Source organism: Myotis davidii, unplaced genomic scaffold (assembly GCF_000327345.1).
Source record: "Myotis davidii unplaced genomic scaffold, ASM32734v1 scaffold38, whole genome shotgun sequence".
In the NCBI taxonomy this organism is placed as follows: Eukaryota; Metazoa; Chordata; class Mammalia; order Chiroptera; family Vespertilionidae; genus Myotis; species Myotis davidii.
The window spans coordinates 652525-673917 of NW_006291383.1; the positions used below are offsets into that span (position 1 = coordinate 652525).

Consider the following 21393-nt stretch of genomic DNA (forward strand, 5'->3'; position numbering starts at 1 on the left):
TCTCATCAATCAGGATGAAAAATTACAAAATAATGGCAACAGCTGCAGTTTCATTACATGAAGCAATGGCTCCCACCACTTCATGGTCTGATTTTTCTAATTGTGGAATAAAAAAACAAAACAAAACACTGAGGAGGCCAAGGGCACGGACACTTCACACCCGTGGTAGCTGCACTCCACTGAAGAAATGACCTGGTGTTGTGGCATGAGGGACACTTGGGCTTCCTCTTGGGTCAGAATAAACTGCACTGTCCAGTCACCAGCTCTGCTGAGGCTGAAAGCAGTGAGAGGCTTGCACAGGTGTCTCTCTGATGCCCACAGTGTGGGTTCAATGACTCTATTTTGAGCGCCTACCTTATACCAGGCAGTACGCCAAGTAGTGTGGGCACAAAGGTAAGCGAAAAGCAGAACCCGTGCTGCCATCACCAAGGCTGAGCCTGGTGGGAGAGGCAGATGCTAAACGCATAGTCATACAAATACATGCCACATCACCCACGGTACACGCCCCAGGGGGACATGGGAGATACTCTGAAGCATATGGCCTGGGTCTGATCTGAAGATGGGAGGCAGTGTGTTCCCAACAGAAGGAACAGCATGAGCGAAGATCCCGAGGTTCTGAGAAGGAACCTGGGACCAGACCCAGAATGCATGAGGGACAGCTGTACCTTCCCCGGAGATGGGCAGGTGGGGCCACGCCATGTAGGACACCATGGGGCAAGTTAATCTCAAGGTCAGTGGGCAGTCTAACTGTTTCTGGCAGAGGAATGACATGACACTTCGACATTCTGAAAAGACCACTATGGGAGGCCAAAGTGATATAAAGAGATCAGTTAGGAGCTCTGAGACAAGACGGTACCTTAGACTTGGGTGTTGGTGGTCAACAGTTAGGGAAAAAACACAGATCTGAGAAAGACATGGAAGCTAAAAATGAACAGGCTTGGTGATGGATCGGATATGGAAGATGCGATCAGTACGTGGGTGCTTAATTCACTCTACATTTCTTCCCAGAATGAAGGAAGGATAGATACATTTGTTCCCTGTTAATCAGGTTAGCTCTCTAAAAAAGCAAGGCAGTAATTTAACAAGTAGGGCACCTGATCATTAGCTTACTCATCTTGTGTGTCTGTTCTGACTACTGCATTACTCTACCTTGTTCAGCTCAAAAGTCAGAAGAATCTACAGTATTAAACCAAGAGATCTGAGAACTGTCTTTAATGAATAATTAACATGAACTAAAATAATAATCAAAATCTTTATTAGAAGCTACTTAATAATCCAAATATCTTGTGTTTGGTTTTATTAGGTGGAAATAGTGACATTTCACTGTAACTAAAGTTTTTCCAGATCACCCGCTCATGCCTTTGGCATTGCTAATGTCTGCTGAACTGTGAGCAAACTTTTAATAATCTCTGAAGCAGTAAGGAATCAATCTATTTCATTTCCCATATGGCAATCTTTGAAATCGGCTCCACGATCTCATTTATTTTAAGGCCCTGAGACCTGGTCTGGGAGATGAGATCTCTCTCTGTGCTTCTGTGGAAGGACGGGTACCAGGGTTGGACATCCCTGAAAAGACCTCCCAAGATGCACTGTTATCAAAGGTTATCACAAATGAATCAGAGGTCCTAGGTTTAAGACAAACACATCCTACAGAATGTTCAGGTGGTGATGAAAATTCCTAGCAGATGACTTTTTCTTTGACATTAACCTTTCTGATTAATCTAGCTTTAATAATGACAGTATGGGCACAAAGCAAGAAGGGATGGGAGAGAAACCTGAGCCTGCTGGGCCCCAGAAGACAAATGACAACAGAACCATTAAGGAGAGAAAAAAAGCCCACATTCCCCAAAACATCACCTACTTCTGATCATGTAATTATATCACTGAGTAACACACTATTTTTTGAAGTACCTAAATTCTAAAACCAAGGCACAAACGTTTACGTTTTGCACTTTGCTTTAGATTAGAAGTAGGTACCCGTTCAGTCCCACGGGCCTCAGAATTTCTGTCACTTTGCTGGAATTGGGGCTTTGCTTTCTGGCTTAACAATACAATGCTGATACAATGATGATGACTAACAGCTAATGCTCCTGGTGGTGGATTTTAATTGTCCAGAAAAGTTGTGTTACAACCTGTGCAAAAGCAAGACTTTCTAAAAGTTGGAGAGGAGCTCCTGGGGCTCCCCGGACATACCTGCCCAAAGTTTTCTTCATCGATACAGAACATGAGGTCCAGTTCAGTGGGATCATTCTCTAGGATCCATTTCAAAGAGTTGTAGTATTCACTATCCTAGAGAAGTGACACAGACACTAAAATTAAGTTTCTTTTTTTCCCCCCAAAATACAAACTTGTTTGACTCTAAATAACTCAGTCCTTCTAATGTAATTCCTCGCACATTGCTCAAGATTTATATTAGTCTCTAATAAGTTTTCTGCTCTACTTCAAACCTACTTAAAATACAAACTAAAAATGTGTTTTAGTAGCAGCAGGGTTTGTAGTTGAATCCTGTTCTCGGTGAAGTGGAGAGGAAGCAATCTGCTCTGGATGGCGGTCATCAAATTATACAATTGAACATGGAAGATGAATATACTTCCTGTCTCTGAAGAGTGAAAATATCAAAGGACAATAGGAAGAATGAGAACATTCTAACTAAGTAAATATCAATGGTTTAACCCTTTGAGTGCCAACCAATATCCTAGGAACTATGCTAAAATTGCCAACGCATTTTTGCTGATTTTACAGCAGTTTAGGAAAAAGAATTATGAATCGCAAGTAAATGAAGTTACATATTCAAAAACTTAAGGAAACCTTTACTACACTGACATATTTAGCAATATCATCATCACTAATAAAAGCAGACTTATTTCGAAGCTTTGATAGTGTTCCCGGCACTTTTGGCGAAAGACAGGAGGAGCGCGATTGCGCTCCCCGGCACTCTAGGGGTTAAGTCCCACCTCTTTCTGTGCTTGCACTGCTCTCTACAAGTCAGTGTAACTGGGACCCAGAACACAAGCCGAAAGGGCCTGGCCTCCCCTCTCTCAGGGATTCCAGTGCTGGGATTGGAGCCAGGTTCAAACCTGCAACTGATCTGTGCCCTTGATTGGAAATCCAAACCTTGAAAACTTAGGTGTGGGGGGCCAATGCTCTAACCACTGAGCAGGGCCCAAATCGCTTTTCAGAAAACTTCTCAAAGCATTCATTTCCTAACTTGTTTATTACTCCCCACCTAGTCACTCACCCGCTCCACGTTTGGAACGACTGTATGTATTCTTCCCTTTACTGCTTTGGCCTGTGCCCTTGCCATTTTCTGAGGTCAGAAAACAGGAATAGCAGATGAGCCTCTAAACATTCAGTATTAGCAGTTTCCGATGGAAAACAAGAGCTGCCATGAGGTCTCCAGGTGACCCTGGGCTTTAACCCTTTGAGTGCCGGGGAGCGCAATCGCGCTCCTCCTGTCTTTCGCCAAAAGTGCCGGGAGCCATATCAAAGCTTCGAAATAAGTCTGCTTTTATTAGTGATGATGATATTGCTAAATATGTCAGTGTAGTAAAGGTTTCCTTAAGTTTTTGAATATGTAACTTCATTTACTTGCGATTCATAATTTTTTTCCCTAAACTGCTGTAAAATCAGCAAAAATGCGTTGGCAATTTTAGCATAGTTCCTAGGATATTGGTTGGCACTCAAAGAGTTAAGCTGGTCACACCAGTCCCAGGTAAGCAGAGGTAACTGAGGTTGGCGTTATCCAACTCAAGAACCATGCTTCTAGTTAATGGGAACCATGATTTGCTTATTAGAAAAATTAGGGAGATCAATTAAACTCTTGAACAACTAAATGGTCCCTATATTGACACTGAATGGAGAAACCCATAGAAAGCGCTGTGACAAAATGTCACAGCTGCCTTCCGCAAGACACAGGTGGTCCACGACCCCCAGTGGGAGGACCTGCTTTCACTCACCACAGATTCCATGTCATTCAGAGTTATCTGCTTTCCCAGCATCATTTTGTAAAACGGTCTAATGAAGAAACCTAAAACAGGATGAAAACTGGATTAGTTTCAGGTCGTTGATATTACTGTGCAACAGAAATGAAATACAAGCTGAACCTGCCTTCAATTTGAATGAGAGACCAGGACAGGACAATCAAAGGCCTTCTGTAGTATCTGTGACCCACTAGACCATGGCCTGGTGGTTGTGATGTTCTTTTTTTGTTTGTTCGTTTGTTTTTTTGAGGGGTGGTGGGTAGTAAGGAGGATAGTTATACTTGTAGAGGTCAGCAGAAAGGGGTCAAAAAGGCTCCTGGGGGTGACAAACAAGCCTCAAGGCCTGGCTAGAATTTTCAGTGTAAACAAGGCACATGAATAGGGGACAGAAGGCACTCTAAGTGAGGGACAAGATCGGGACTTGTGAGTGGTCTTGTCAGGGAGGAAGTACAAGGTGTCCTGGGGAGGACAGGCTAGAGAAGGGACTGGGGAGTGGGCAGCTTGCGTGGGGTCCGGGGCAGTTTGGGCTGCTGCCTGAATGAGGGCCCCGGGCAGTCCCTGGAAGGCCAGGTGATTTCATCTGCATATCAGGACCACTCCTGGGGCAGGCATGGGGAAAAAAGCAGGAAGCGGGCAAGAGGACATGAGGGAGGCCACTTAGGAGGCTTTGCAACCTTCCAGGGCAGGGAAGATGAAGGCCTGAGTGAGGCAATGGCAGTGAGGACACCATCACCCAGGGGTTCCGCAGGGCCCCCCAATCCACCTGTCCACAGGCAGGTCAGCATCACATGCCTCCTCATTGGGGTGTTGGAACCTCAGCCCCCACCCCCATCTAATCAGTCACCAACCCTCTGCAGTGTTTTCCTATTCACACTGGCTCAGGTGGCCCTAGGCTGCAGACTCAAACACCATCGGTGTCTCGGGAGGCAGAGGATGAAGCCGATACAAGGGAGTGTGAGCTGGCTGTGGCATATGTGTGCTCTGCCTACAGGGGCAGTCGCATTTTTAAGGGCATTCTGGTCCTCAATTCTGCAATTCCTGCCGTACCTGGTATCACCTTTGGCAGTAGTGTCCTAGATTCCCCCACTTGTTCCTGCTGCTTTCCATTACTCCCTCCATGAGCCTTGACTCAGCCAATCCTTGCTCTTCTGAAATGGTTCCAGCTTCTAATGTTCAACCCCGCCCCACCCCAACCCCTCGAAAGCTGGGCCTAATCCTGTTGAAGTGTTCTGGGCCCTCCAGGCAAATCAGGGTTTCCTCATCTCCTCGTTGGATCCCCTATGGCCCTTCCGATTGGACTCTGTCACTGTGAATCTTGTGACTTTTGTTTGCCCACTAGATTTTAAGTTCACTGAGTCAGGATCATATCTGACACTTCTATTTCCCCACAGCCACTAAGGATGTGTTCTCACTTGGCAGAAGGTGTGCAGACTGACCTCCTAAGAAAAGGATGAAGTGAATTTGAACAGCTGAGATAATCTATGGCACGACGCCAGTGTAGCAAATTAAAATATATTCACACAGTGTACATATACAGAAAGAGTGCAGTTTCTTTCCCATGAAAAAAATTGCTTATTTCCCCCAAGTAAAAATAACGCATTGAAATCAGAGGGTCAAAATCAGCCTGCAAGTACCAGTAAAAATATACTAAAGGATGAAGTACAGAAGGTACATCAATTATTTACTGGAATAGCTAAGGTTCCACAGATGCAATTAACATTACTTCCCTGCACCTCTCTCTATAGTAGCTGTATTGCCAACCTCAAATCTTATTCTCTCTTCTATCCTCAACAATTTTATCCCCAAATCTTTCAAAAATATTTTTAATTCCCCTTCAATGATTTAAATAGTGTCCTTTCTCAAGGGCAATACTTTGGAAATGACCAAATCCAGAAGAACTCTCTATTACAAGCCTAATAGAGATGGCCAGGGGAGGGGTCTGACATCTAACTTCCAAGGGACCCCGAGATTCTTCCATGGCTTACATGTTTTAAATAAGAACGAGAATACTTTGTACCATTTGTGGGTCAAGGTCTTAGCTCAGCATAACATTACTGACAGTCTCTTACCATTCAAATAAAAATAATAAATATTTACAGTCTCTTCACATTCAAATAAAATAACAATTTGAAACAACAGCAGAATAACGATGAATCTGATCATTTATATTAACTTTTCAATTAGCTTTTCCATCTGTCACCAAACCTAGCTCTCCCTAAAAATATGAGAAGTTGTTCTTAAAAGCAAAAAACAATCACAGAATGTTCTGTGCTTCACACTTGTTTGTTTTGTAAAAAATTTTTAAACTGTGTAGACACTATACTGTCGGTGCTCAAATTAAGATGACTCCAGTGAAAAACACCTCCATTACAGGCAAAACATAAAAATAATTGAATTACACAGAACCAGTGGAGCTTTTGCTTAACATCTATGATGGGAAAGATGAGTCACCTAATAAGGAACCATAAATAACACTGTCCTATTTTGATGACTTCAAAACTTTTTAATAACTTACCATCTAAAAGTTTCCCATGAAATACTGCCAGACCAGCCACTCTTCCAATAAAAGTGAAATAGGACAAATGGTCTTCATTACAGAGGCCTGAATTGGGGTTGATCTGAAGTGTGTAGTTGTCCCTTGGGGGAGGAAGAGAGAGAAAAAGCCGAATCGTATTTTTAAAGAAGAAACACAAAAATTTGCATCTTTCTTTGCTGCCTGTCATTAGCTTTTATGGTGCTAATGCTTTTCTTGCAGATACTCTGCTCCTGATGGGGCAAGGCATGAGCTAGAGAATGGGACTTACCATTTAGTTAGCCTCTTTCTGTCACCAACGACTGAGGTCCCATGGAGCTGGTGCACATGCCCTTTGTAAGTTAAACCGTAAGAGAGTGTTGATATTTGACTATCTTTGATTTACAAAAATGTCAGTTGCATATGGTTCAGCCAAGAATCTTGGAAGGTGCGAATCACCACATAATAAAGGGACTGTGCACGGATTGCAATGATGTGAGTACTTACTTCAGGTTCTCTGAGGGGAAGGAGGATTTGTTCCTTTGAGAGGCATTTGGTTTGGAGATGAACATTTTTCCTCCGGGCCCAATGTTTGGTCTGACCACTGTTGGGCCCTGACAGCCCCAAGGGCCTTGGTAACAGCATATGGCTGTCTTAACACCATAAACTACAAAAATAGTTTGTATGTTTACATGTCCGTCTCTGGTCTCAAAATCATGAGGATCACTGGTTTTCCATTTGGGCTCCATAGACAGATTCTTTTAGGGGATCTGAGAGGTGAGGATCCTGCCCCCTTCTCCCTTCTTGCCCTGCCTGCCACTTCAATGGTTGTGATCAATTTTACATAGTGATCTTTCTCATGGGACAATAAACAAGCTGGGTGATTCTTGGCTAGAACAACTGGGCAGGATCCTGAGTCTGCCTTCCAACAGAGCCCCAGGAGAGAGTGGGAGATGTGGAAGAACCCATGTCCCTTAGACTCTAGCAAGGCTGCCTTTTGGCAAGGCCAACAACTACTCTATAGGCACTTGGGTTCACAGCCTGCAGGAGGAGCGGCGGCCTGGTAAGCAGGCAATGTTGGAGTCCTGAGAAAGCAGCTGAGTCTTTTAGTTTCCATGCCTGGCAATGATGAAGTCCTAATGCCCAGGGAACCTGGTTCTTCCCTTACAGGACCAGGGCACCATCCTTTGGAGCCTGAAGAATAGGTCCTCCTCAAAGTCATCATAATTTTCCTTTAACTAGTGTTCCTTCAGAAACTATTTTTGTCCATGAGATGACAATGACTCTCTGAATTCTGACATTGACAAATTCTCCTGAATTAACATAACATTACGAATGAAAATTGCCTCTTGTTCCTTACCATAAGTACTCAGCACACTTTTAATTTCAATTAAGTGAACCCAACAGACAAGAGAAAAATTGTTTTTTGGTGTTCAGAGTACATTATCTCATCAGGTAGAGTCAGAACCTGTTCTAGACTTATGGGGTGTGTGGGCTGGTGGTGAAGGGGAGTGGGGACTGAAAACAGCAGTATTAATTCATTTCAAATGAGTGAGCCACTTACTCTTTCACAAGCTGGAACTATCAAGAATAAAACTGTTTCAGTGGGACACATTCTGAATTTGCTCCATCTACTTACGTTGCGGAGTACTCGAAGAGACCATAGTAGGGGTTGAACATCTCTTTGGACAGTAAGAAGAACCATTCTCTGGCCACACCCCCATAGTCGAGACCTTTCTCTGATTCAAATTCAATCCACAGTCTAGCTTTTAGGACATCTGGTCTTTTCACAGACATGATCCTCCGATAGGACTCTTCAAAAATGTTATTTCTGTGAAGTTTCATTTCAAACCTATTTGGAATATCAGCCTACACAAAAGGAAAAAAAAGCACATAATCATACACTAACTATGCACTTTACTTCACAGGAGAGAAACGATGGCAGTCTTCAAATAAACCAGCAGGGAAGAATGGTTCCAACTGAGCGTCCCTCCCTTATGGAGGTTTCCTTGCACAGTCAGAAAGCCTCACTGAGACACACAGCGGCCACCAGCAGCCATCAGACTGAGCCGGCAGCATGTGCTGCAGAAGAAAGTGTACTGAGCAGTCATCCTCTCTGTTTATGAACAATTGTGGGGTGCTTATCCGCCCAGCAGCAACTGAAACATGGTTAACTGTAGATACTGTTTCTGTCAAAGGAAGTGACTTCAGTCCAAGCAATCAAAACCCACAGCAGTGCCCACCTGGCCAGGATGGGAGCATGCTAAACTCCAGCTGGTAGGCACGGTCCACATGCTGATTCTGCTACCATGGGGAGTGGGACCCTGATGATCATGCCAAATTGTGGGAAAGCATCCCACAGTCCATAGTTAATAATTATGAAAACAAAAAAGCACTTGACAGGTTGTAACTGCTTCTTGGAAAAATGAGGGATAGGGCAGCTTTGCCATAAAACGGATTTGCAGAGGCAGTGAAAGTGCCACCCGGTGTGACACAGAGTGAAGTCCCTAAAGTCACCCCTATGACTAGGGGAATGCAGGTGACTCACTGAGAAACTGGGGATTTTATGTGTTTAAATTTGAGTCATTTCAAAAGCAGTCACCAAGAGCTAGTTGCATGAGGATGTTGGAAGGGAGGACAGAACTCATAAGCGGGAGCTCCCGAGGCAGAGGCTCTCTCTCTCGCATCTCTATCCCCAGTGCCGCACCCAGAGCAGATGCCTCAAAAGTGAGGCTCCGACCGAGGATTGGCGCAGGAGAGACAGTGATGGAGCACAGGCAAACTGGGGAGGCCTGAGTGAGGGTCTTTCCCCAGTGGGAAGAAGCCGAGAAATGGTGACACCAAACAACACAAAATATCCCAGACCCCAAACAGTGAATGCACAAACAGAGAAGAAAACTGGTAAAACCTGTATCACAGAAGTGAAATAAAGTAAAATGGAAAACCTATATTGAAATATTTGGGATGATGTGTCAGTAGAAAATACTGTGATTTAAATCACCGCCTGTAAAAACCTTATTGGGTTTCTCAGTTTTGTAGAAATTGTATAGGGTTTCCCATTGAGAATTTTCATTTGAAAATTACACTTGGTCTTAATATACCAAATATAATCAAATATTATAAATTGTACTGTAGTAAGTATAATTAAAATTATACTTCTGAATTTAAAGGGAAGGGCTTGAACATTTTTCTAACTAGGATCTAGGTTTTATTAAATAGGATAACCATAACAACTGCATAGACTTCTCCAAATTTTTCGACTAAATCCTAAATTATTCTATTTCCCATAAAATCATTTCTATCTTTTTACATATTACATAAGAAATTACCCTTCAGGTGATTTGATATGTAATACCAGCCAATCTTCACTTACCATTCTGTTAAAAAGAAAATTCAGGTGGAAGATCCAGGCGGATCAAAGTGCAGTAAAAAAGGAAGTTTATATTCTTAGTACACACAGAAAAATAACAAACAAGTCGCTTGCACTGAAGTAACTTTGGTAACTTACAAAGGACTGAAATAGCATTTTTGGAAGACATGTTACTCACAGGTTTCTTTAATTTCTTCCTAAAGTAGTCATATTTCTGCTTAAATTCTCTGGAGTAAGGAACCGCCTAGAAGATAAATTTATAAATGTAAATGAGGGGAAATAACACTTGCAACTTTATGTAAACTGAGCAACATTCAGAGAACTTCATTAATCATACACCTTAAAATTCTCATTTTCCATATTATCATTGAAATTAATATGTCTATGTACATAGCACATGGGAAAGTTCTAGAAATGATTAAGGCAAATCAGCATTGAGTAGGGCGGCTTTCACCCCTGAAAACAACTATGTTGATATTCAATAAGTCATTTAGGGATATGCTACATAAAATACACTTTCCAATGTGACTTCTGTCTGGATATGAGTCAGGTGTAATCTTTATTTTTCTCCTGTCATTGAGATAAGAGTTGGCTATGACATTTTAACATACAACCCCAATGACCAATGACTAATCCTGCTTTTAAAAATCTTTGGGAGGAAATATAATGAGCAGAAAAGCAACTAGACTGGCATTCTGATCAAGGACTGTAAGACCAGGTAGAGAGCACTCAGGAAAAGTCTCCCATTTGGGGGTCAGAAGGTTTGCCTCTTACTATCTAGTAAGTAGTCTTGGGTGAGGGTTTCTTTACATCTTAATGCCTTATCTGTGAGGAGAGTTATGGTATCACAAGAGTGGGCTCGGTAACTGAGCTATCATTACTCAAAAATTCTGCAATCTCTTTAGGCAAGTAACATTTTAATATAGTCATTTAAATATTCTCTATTTGCTATGTTATAAAGTAGCTTACAATAGCCAGAGTCCTGACTTCAGGCTATTGAAAAGGCTAATTTTTTTTTTAAATGAAACAGAGAGGACTGGCTTTTGCATATACATGGACATAACTGTGGCAGCCTCAAACTCAGAATGACTCATTGCTTTTTTGGCAAATAGTGTGCATTCGGGCAAGAATATTTTTGTGGATATAATTTGGGACTAAGTTAATAAAATATACTGATCCTTAGAAAAGTGTCTCCAGACTCCAAACCTTCTACCTTCACCTTCTTATTCTTGTCCAGAAAGAGGAGAAATGAAAAACATAAGCCTCCCTCCTTTCTACTGTTTTTAAGACGATCACACAAATAACTCAGCCAAAACAAAAACATATAACCAGTCATAGCAAACACTGATCATGCCAGTGTTTTGCTTTGTAATTCAAGAGCAACAGACATCATATTGATATATCTTAAGACAATTTATACTACGAATGGTTTTAGTTTTCAACCCACTCTTTATTTGCTTTTCCACTGAACACTGGATTTGACCACATATCAGATTTATTCTGGACAGTGTTTAGTCTGATGAAATCGTGTGTGAATTTTTATTCTAGGAAAGGTAGAAACTTTGTCACTATCTGGACAACTAACTACTAGTATAAGAAAAAGGAGACAATATTGTGAAATAAGCCATTAAAGACATTATGATGTTGTTTGCTCTACCAATACTATATCGCATAACAAAAGCTTTTCTATCCAGTTTATTTATTCATTCTTTGGTGGTTCATTTGCTAATTCATTCAACAGGTATTTCTTGAGTACTTAGTCTGTGCCAGGCATTTTAGGTGCTAGAAATAATGGTACATCAACCAAAGAATTCTTGCCCTATTCTCTCCCGGAGATTACAAGCAATTGGGAGCAATAGGTAATAAGAAATAAGTGAGTAAGTAGTGATAAACACTATAAGAAAAAAAAATGATAGAGTTCCCGGGAGGCTATTTTATATGAGGTAGTTAGGAAAGGCAGTTCTGAGAAATGGATACCTGAGCAGAAACAAGTGACCAGAGGGAACAAATTTTGACAGGGACAGTGGGTGCAAAGCCTTGAGAAGGCAAAGTGTTTGGTTGATGTTCTATGATTAACTGTAATAGAGGGGAAATAACCTAAAAATGGATTTCCTGTCATTATCCCTTGCCAGCTTTAGAAAACCTGACTTCTAGGACAGACTCCTGCCAGCTAGCTCCATGACAACCTCTCCTTGATGGCACTACTTCCCAGTTACGCAGAAGGATCTGAAGAGATGAACTTCAAGGTCCTTCCATTTCTACAAATCTACGATTCCCAGCAATTATTCTTTGTTTTGGTTCCCCGCTTGAAAATGTTAAAAAAAAAGGCTTAAACATTCATCCTTGTAAAGTTCAATAGTCTTAAAGGACAAATTTCCCATGAAATTTACTGCAAATTGCCCCCAGCCCATGATATCTGACTTATCATTCCCTTGTCTGACTTATAACGTGGTAGGTGCTGACTAGATGTGGGTGGAAGTGAGATACTGGGATATTTCTGGCCTTTCTTCTTAAGTGGAATGATGCATGAAGGTTGAAAAATCATTATCCTCCTCCATCTAGAGGTAGTTCTGATAATGGAATAAGGAGAGAAGGTTTTTAACTCCTCCTCCTGAAAAGATCCAAATGTCACAGGACAAAGATGTCCCTATGTGCAGCCTCTGAACACAATTATGTGTGTCATGGATTTCTTGTTTTGGCCAAATTATTTATTCTCTTTTGAAAATATGACACCTTATTTTCTTACATATACAGTGGGGCCTTGACTTATGACTGTCCCGACTAACGAGTTTTTTGAGATACCAGCTGTCCCTCGGCAGATTTTTTGCATTGAGTTGATAGAGTATTTGAGTTAACGAGCTCTGTCTCGGAAAGAATTAAACTCGTAAGTCAAGGCCCCACTGTAACTTAATTTGTAAGATAAGCCTATTTAAAAATAATCACAGGCCCTTTTGCTCAGCATCACATATTCTTTCTCTCTTGAGCAAAATGAGAACCTGACTTAGTGTGTAAGACAGTTCTACATGTTTTCATGTCATTACTGTCCAGTTGGTTCTGGAGTCTTCTGTAGAGAAAGACTCATGTCTGGCCTGGCGACAATGGTGAGGTTAGCACAACTGGGGCTCTAGTCCCAAGTCTGACATTTGCTGTAAGTTTTGGCAACACAATTCGCTTTCTGATCTTTTGACAAACTGGGAATAACAACATCTTCCCTATCATTCCGAGAGGATGGTTGAGAGTGTCAAAGCAGCTGATTATAAAGTTCTCAGAAAAGTACAAAGTGTCACACAAGCACAAGATAGTATTCATAAGAGCAGCAAGCATGGGGAGCACTTTACAAATGCTTTCAATGGTGATGTTTGCTATACAGACAGTGTATTGACGTACAACAATGTGTGCTGGGCGGACACAGAAAGGGTCCCCTCCCCCATAATACATATTTTTAAAATTTGGGAAAAAGAGAAATTCTAGGTACCAGATAAACAGAAAGACTCAAAATAGAGAACTAAGTGGGCACTGGACCTAGACACAGGTGCTGGGGCTTGGGTTTTAACCCTCATGGGGGCACAGAACTTGGCCAACAGTCTGCATTGCTAGGCAGTCAGAACAGAGTTCCCTGCTAAAAACTTACACCTGAAAAGGGGACAAGAAAACTCTACCCACTGGCCCAGGAAAGTTGCAAGGAAGCTTACCTTCTGTCCAGGACCATAAATGGAAGAAAAAGAAAAAGAAACAGACCTGTAATAAATTCATACTCCAAGGCTACACCAAAGTGGGTATGAAATCCATAGTTATGGTAATTGGGGGTGAATGAACCCAAGGTAAGTAGTTAACAGAAAATACAGGTCAGAACTTATAAAAGCCCATGTGGAAAAAAAAATGAAGATGAGCATACACACAAATTCTAAATGGAACTAGGTAATAAACTACCATTGAGGAGAGTCTACAGATATAACATCTGGGCATAGTTTATATTCCTGGGACCAGAGTAAATAGGATAATCTGAAAAAGGCTATAAAGAGGCTATTTTAAGAATGATTAAAGAGTTGGAAGTATCAATAAAAATAAAAAAATAAAGAACAGGACAGAAAAATAGCTAAAAAGACTAAGCAAATTTAAAAAGAGCAAATAGAACTTTGAGCAATTAAACAGTCACTGAAATAATAGAGAAAATGAACTGATGAAGAGATTATACAAAGAGCTTAAGAAAGACTTAACTGGAAGAGCTGAGCCCATTATATACAGCAATAAAGAGAGGCAGACATGTGAAAGCTAAGAGATGATAGTTGTCAAAGTGAATCAATTACCCAAAGTTACTAATACAGATATTTTGAAAGAATGTGAAAGATGCAACAAGTAAAGACATAACCACTGAGAATTTTCCAGAATGAAGAAAAGACATGGTCCCCATACTGAAGAATCACAATGAGTTCAAGGCAGAATAAATTTTTAAAAACCCACACTTACAATACAGTAAACTTGCAGAACATCAAAGACACAGATAAAAATTCAAAATCATCAAAGAGAGTTACCTATAAAAAAAGATAATTGATTGGCAACTTCTCATAATTAGTTAAAAAGATCAGAAGATATTAAAAAATATCTCCAAAGATCTGAAGAAAAATAACTCTTAACCAAGAATTTGATAATGAATGAGCTAAACTATCATTTCACAGAGAGGTCAAGTAAGTCTTCTCAGATTAAGCGAGTTGACCACTCAGGCTCCCACTGAATTTGCTGTGAGAGCAGAGGTTCTCAAAGTTGGGTGAACATCAAAATCCCTGGGAGGGTTTGTTAAAAGACAGATTGCTGGACCTACTCCCAAAGTTGCTAGTTTTCAGTAGGTCTGGGATGGGGCCCCAAATCTGCATCTCTAACAAGTTTCTGGATGATAGTGATCTGTAGACCGCACTTTGAGAATTATGAGCTAGAAGTTATATGTCATTAAGAACAAAACTTAACCTAGACAAAGGGGGATGTAAAGATCAGTGGTGGGCAAAGAAATCTGTTTACATCTAAGTAAAATTAAGTAAGTATTGACTGCTAAAAAACAAAGAAAATATAAAATACTAATGAGAATTTGGGAAGTTTAAAGACAAGGTAGTTGTTTTTTAAATCCTGGATTTTTAGAGGGAGTAAGGGAAGGAGGCAGGGGGAGAGGAAGAGAGGAGCGAGGGGAGAGAGAGGAGTCAGGGAGAGGGAGAGGAGAGGGGCAGAGGCGGAGGGAGAGGGAGAGGGAGAGAAACATCGATTGGTTGCCTACCGTAGGCGCCCTGACTGGAGATTGAACTGGCAATCTTTTGGTGTACAGGATGACATTCCAACCAACTGAGCCATCCAGCCAGGGCTAAACACAAGGTAGTTTTAAAACTCCACTGAACAATGAGAAATAGGAGTGGGAAGAATGGCACTAATGTTCCCTCAAGTCCTTTATTATCCAGGAGGAGAGTAGAAAGTGATTCATTTCGACATGAAGTCAATTATGTCAGTTAAAAATTTTAATGTGAGCACTAAGAGCACTGAAATAGAAAATACAACTTCCGAGCAAGTATTAAAAAATGAAAGAAAATAAAGTGTACTCTATCAATCTAATAGAAGGTAAGAAAAGAAAAAACACAGCAAGAGACAGAAAATATGTCCTAGACAAACACTAATGGAGAGAAAATGAATGTAATGATTGATGAAGCCAGTCACCGTGGGAGTTTGACACAGCTATCTTGGTTAGATAAAAGAACCAGGAAAACAGTAGAAATCGAAATGGATAATTTGAACACGACAGGCTTGATCTAATGGTATACATATAAAGAATTGTTCTATACCCAAGAAAGACAGAACACACATTCTTTTCAAACTCAAAAGAACATTTACAAAAACTGGCCAAGCCTCCAAAGACATTTTGCACATCTCATAATCAATATTCCATATTCAATATTCTCTGACCATATGCAATACAATTAGAAATCAGTAAGAAACAGGAAAAAATTCTCCCACAGACTTAAAACTAAAAAGCACATTCTAAATAACTTAAAAGCCAAGGAGAAAAATCATATGGAAATGACCAAATATTTAGAATTAAATGACGACGAAAGCCAAATGTCTACACTAAGTTGATAATTACCTAAATAAACATACTCTTCTTATTGAAAGAAATGACACTAATAATGATAAGAGTAAATCAACCTCTTTAAGTCGAGATCACTTTTGGGGCCAAATCTATCTGGATGTATGCTAGATAATTTTCAACAGTAACAAGACTACGTGCTTGACTGAATGTAGATGATCAATAAACCATAAAAAAGATTTGAAAAAGACTGAGAAATATCATGTCAAAAGTCCTCTGCTAATTGAAAACAGCTCTGTTTACTGAATTTACCTGTTGCTCATGATGGAGAAGAGAAAATGCTATTCTAACAACTTATTGTGATTACGAATAAATAAAAATGAAAGCCATGGTAGAATGGCAGGCATTTATTAAGCTCCATGGAAAAAAAGTAATTGACTGTTTTAACCCAGGCATTACTAGGCATGTTGTAAAATGCAGAAAGCAGCAGAGTAAACAAAATGAACAGATCCAACAGGTAATTAAAAGATGACAGGGATCAAGTGCACTTGCATTCTAATATCATTTAAGTTTTCAAATGGACTTACCTTTATAATCAAAACATAATTTGAACTGAATCAGATCAAAGCCATGGCATTAGTATTTTAAAAATACCCATTGGCCTCTTAGCTCAGTGCTCAAAATATAATAAATGTAACTTCCTCCAGTTTTTAAAAGAACCCCACATTTGCCATCTTCTGTGATTCCAGTATCTTTCCTGAAATTCCAAATCATCTCCTTGCACTCTTGTAACCACCGACACGAGGTGCTAGTACATTCCCCGCCGATGAGGTGAGCGTGGCCCCCACTCTACAAACTCCACCCAGGAGCTGGATACCAAGTGTCCATTACTGCCGAGTGACCAGGGGTTCTCACTCTTCCTTACGAACAGTGTGTGGCAGCATTTCAAGGGGGCAGCACCATACCTAAGGCAGAACTCGTTCTTTTCCCACCTGGTACACACGAAGGGACTATGAGAAAGTTAGTGGGTCAGCGGAGATAAAGATTCTTATCTTATCTGCCAGCTCCAGAGGTTAGCGACAACCTCCCCCAAACCTTTACAGAGTTTCAGCGCTGGAAGAGATTCAGAATACAGCTTAGATTTGGTTAGCATGCATGAACTGCCCTTGGCCTACAGAAATGACAAAACTCTGCAAACACAGGCCTGGCTTTGCCTCATAGAGAAAGGAAGAGAGGACAATTTGATTGTTTCACTTATATTTTATTATTTTTAAAATACTTATTATTTATTTATTTGTAATCCTCACCTGAGGATATGTTTTACTGATTTTTAGAGAGAGGGGAAGGGAGAGAGAGAGAAATAGAAACAGAGAGACAGACAGAGAGAGACATGGATGAGAGAAACAGCAAGTAGGTGTCTTTCCGTACACGCCCCACCGGGGATCGAACCCACAACCTTTCAGTGTACAGGATGATGCTCCAACCAACTGAGCCACACCGGCCAGGGTTGATTGTTACACTTATAATCCATCCTTTTATAATGGAGAAAAGAAAATGTTTAGTTTAGCTACCACGATCACATCATTTTCTTTTCCTTTATAATGAAAGCCACATGAAAAGGCAAATGTAGTTGTACCTCACCAGGAAATTCCCATCAGGAGGAGATGGGAGTAATGTTACATTACTCAGTTACACCAAGGTGAGCAGTAATATACAAGAAATGTGTGTTTTGATACAACCAAAATATTACACTGAAGATTCAGAACTTGAGAATACTGACCGGGCCAGTAATAGCTGGATTCTGCAGTCTTGGGTCTTCCCACTGAGTTATTTTGCTATCTGAAAATTAATATTAAAAAAATCAGCATATTAGTTGAAATATAGTCTATGTGAAAAATGTTTTAGAAATAATTATTTCTGGTTTTTCAAAAGCTGTCTAGTCCCCCAACCTGGCCCCCGAAGATAATATCTTAGTATTTCAGGGTTAGAAGAGAACGATACTCTGTATGGCAGACCTCCTATGTAATGTTTAGTTAAAAACACTCAATCAAAAACGCACAGCTAAAGTAAAACCATCTATTTACACTGTTTTTGGCAAGCAATCTGCTGAAAGTTCAATTATAAACCCCTGTTCTTTCAAGGATTTATAACTTGATCTTGATATTCATTTAATTGAAAAAAGGCACAAAAAGTCTTAGTCCGCCAAAAGTTAACACACACACATTACTTTTTCTCATTTCAAATACTTTTGCTTATGCTTATGGTCTTGAAAAACTGCTTTCAATTAAGAGTCCTACACTGAACACATGAATAATCCATTGCATGTGTCACTCATATGCACACAACAATGGAAGCAGCCAGTAAGTAAGGCAGTCCAAAAAAGGAGGATTACATACTGCAGAGGAAGATTCTAGAGAAAGGCTTCCCTTTTGGCCATGTTGGTGAGAAGTGGTTTTCTTTCTTCCAAAAGAGTCAATGTTAACAAAATTGTTCAAAGCCACCTACACCACTACTTCGGTGGTGCAGGTGATAATGAACAAGAGCTGCCCTGCATCACTTGGGATTTGTGACTCTGCATAATCAAAAAGACTTTATGGATTACTGTGTGTGTGTGGGGGGGAGGGGGACAGAGATGAACGCACATGAAAGATAATGTGGAGGAAAGACTGGGGAAGAATGAGTTCTTTCTGGAGTTTTAGGAAATCTAAGTTGATTTAAAAAAATGGGAAATTATTTGAGAAAAATACTGATTCTAATTATTTCCTGTAAACTCAACAATAACTAATACATTTGGTTTAAATGACCATACCAGGGATTTTTCAGAGTCTGGTATTACAATTATTTTAATAGAATCAGAGTAAAGTCTTAAAATAAAGTTACCAAAGCACATGATGATTCTAGATTTGTGTATGCTGGAAGACAATTTACATGAAATGCTTCAACTGTTCTAGAGAACCTTGATTGGTCCCTTACCTTGAAAATGGAAGATTTGGAAAGTAAAAGTTGCTACTGTGATGGAGAACAATAGAAAAGAAAACCAAATAATGGAAACATAAAAGAGCTGAGCAATAAATGCCTCGGACTATCACTGTAAGGACTGGGTATTGTCATCAAAGCAGAAAATAAATTAATAACTACCTGTACACGACAACTCCCAAACCTTCAGTCCAAACCTCAATTTCAAGCGCCACCCTTCATCTGCATCTAGATTCCCCATAGGTACCTTCAACCCAACTCTTTAAAAATTGAACCCATAATCTTCCAACACCAAAACCATTTATGGAATCCTGTATTCTCGATTAACAATATCACAATCTATTCACTTTCAAATCTGGAATCTTGACACACCCCTTTTCTTCCCTTGCCATTTACCTCTGGTGGTGACCAAACTGTCCCTACTTCTTTCTGGGTGCTCATCTTTTTCCTGGACCATTCTCTAGGTTTTCCTGGTCTCAGTCTTATCCCTGTTCAAAACTCTCTATATAGCTCTGCCAAAAGGATCTTTCTAAAGAACAAATCTTACCACTGTCACCTCCTCTGGAAAACCCCTCAGGAGCTTTCTCTTGCCTGTAGAAGGGACCGAGTTCCCACACCTGGCAGACCGCCTTTAACTTGATGGGTGTGCCACCCCCGCTTTCTCTGCACACTGGCCACGGGCAACCTTGCCGCACTTCTCTGCACAGCCTCATACACCTGCACACCTTCTCCCTGCAGGAACCACTTTTCACTGGGTGTGCGTGACTAGTCTTATTCATCATTTGGAATATGTCTGAAGAGTGATCCATTCCATAAGGCCTTCCTGCAGTCTCCCCCATCCCTGGTGCCCTGCGCCACTTGGCAAGCAGGTACACTCTTTGCTTTCACATTAACAAGGGGTTCTTTCCTCTAATACAGCATTTAATACTCCCTGGTACTCCCTGCTAGAATCTAAGTCCCTCGATGACGGGGTGTATGTTATTCCCCTCTGCAGCTTCCTCTCCACCACTTAACACATTTCCTAGCCTAATATGTAACAGGAGTCCAATATGTTATTATTTTTAATGACCAAATGGAGCTGATGGTGATAACAAAGTTCCTTTACGGTTGGCTAAGCTCTCAGTCATATACAAATTTCTACGTGGTTATCATAAAGATCAATTTTGCAAGTATTGTCAATTTTTGAATATATGGTGGCCAGTTATCCATTTTTTCCTCTAGAATTTTAAAAATCTAAACTTGTTTTGTCTTCAAGACATTTTTTCAAATAAAGGGACAAGAATGAAGTAGAAGAATGAGAAACTCAGTCAATTTAGCTACTGTTTACTGGTTTGGTAAAGGCTATGGGCAGAATAGACTCAAATAGGATTTTACAGCATCGCTAGAATTTAATTTTCTCTTCTAGTTTAGTATATAAGATATCTGTGGTCAATTCCTCAGCTGCTGGGCATGTCTGGTCTTTAAGAAGAATCACACAATTCCTAAGAGAGGCAGAGATTCAGTTCAAGATCTTCCCTTAACCTTTTGCACCAGGCTTGAGACATAGGAGCCATTTGATAAATGTCAACCAAATAAATCAAGGCATCTAAAGAGAAGATTAGTACTGAGCATTATCTCTTCTGAGATTAAATCTTTAAGGTTGTTGAAATTATAAATCTTATAAATGTCTAATGTCTTAAGAATTTATGAAGCAGAAAATAGCATAATTATTTAAAAGAGAAGGGCACTGCTGTCCCTGTCATTCAGAGTGCAGCCACCTGTCCCAGTGATGCTGGCAGATAGGGTGGCTGAGTAACTCACAAGGTGATCAGATCACTTTCACAGTAAATGGCACATATAAGTATGACCTGGTTTCTATCCCAAGACAGCAAAATGAGATGCTGAATTTTGGCAGAAATCAGATGTGGGAAAACTATTTAGAAAAAGAGGTTCATTTGGAAGGTAAGGAAATTCCTCAATGTCACCACCAGGTAACTAGACCCATTTTGGAGTGTACCTATTAGGCTGATAAAGCCTCTTAAAAAGATAAGAATTCTGCATTTTTTATAAACTGGATTTTGGGGAAAAGGCAGATGAATTGAACTCTGTTTCACAAAAGCCTAAAAGATGGTGATAAGCCCCGCCCTCATGGCCAGATTCCCCAGCAATTGGCTTATCTAATCAGTGCGATGAGTTAAGACAATGTGAGGCCGGGGAAACCTGGTTCAGACTTACTGTTTATGAATCAAATTACAACAAGGAGCAAAATACTACCACACTGCATGTGTGAATTGAACTTTAAATCTATTTAAAGACTTCTTTTTCCAAGAAACCGAAGATGGCGGCATAGGTTAACGCCGGAGATTGCTGCCTTGAACAACCAATTCAAATTAAGACTGAAACAGGGAACGGACAACACCCAGAACCACAGGAGGGCTGGCTGAGTGGAAATTCTACAACTAGGAGTAAAGAGAATATCATATCCAGACTCAGAGGAGGCGCAGTGCTGAAGTGA

General features: G+C 40.5%; 1 protein-coding gene across 15 annotated transcripts in view; it reads right to left on the bottom strand.

The window, feature by feature from the left end:
* The window catches only part of NEDD4L (neural precursor cell expressed, developmentally down-regulated 4-like, E3 ubiquitin protein ligase), a 231878-nt gene that overhangs the window by 15543 nt on the left and 194942 nt on the right, over positions 1 to 21393 (bottom strand). For 8 of the 15 annotated variants that reach the window (XM_006764446.1, XM_006764444.2, XM_006764440.2 and 5 more), the window contains 6 exons: positions 17704 to 17762; positions 10041 to 10106; positions 8132 to 8361; positions 6496 to 6617; positions 3957 to 4027; positions 2194 to 2289 (listed from right to left, as the gene is read on the bottom strand). In XM_006764446.1, the coding sequence (XP_006764509.1) occupies positions 2194 to 2289; positions 3957 to 4027; positions 6496 to 6617; positions 8132 to 8361; positions 10041 to 10106; positions 17704 to 17762 (644 nt within the window). Of the gene's footprint in view, positions 1 to 2193; positions 2290 to 3956; positions 4028 to 6495; positions 6618 to 8131; positions 8362 to 10040; positions 10107 to 13554; positions 13558 to 17703; positions 17763 to 21393 lie in introns of all 15 variants that reach the window. The other 7 variants (XM_006764439.2, XM_015564417.1, XM_015564413.1 and 4 more) reach the window with 1 other exon arrangement.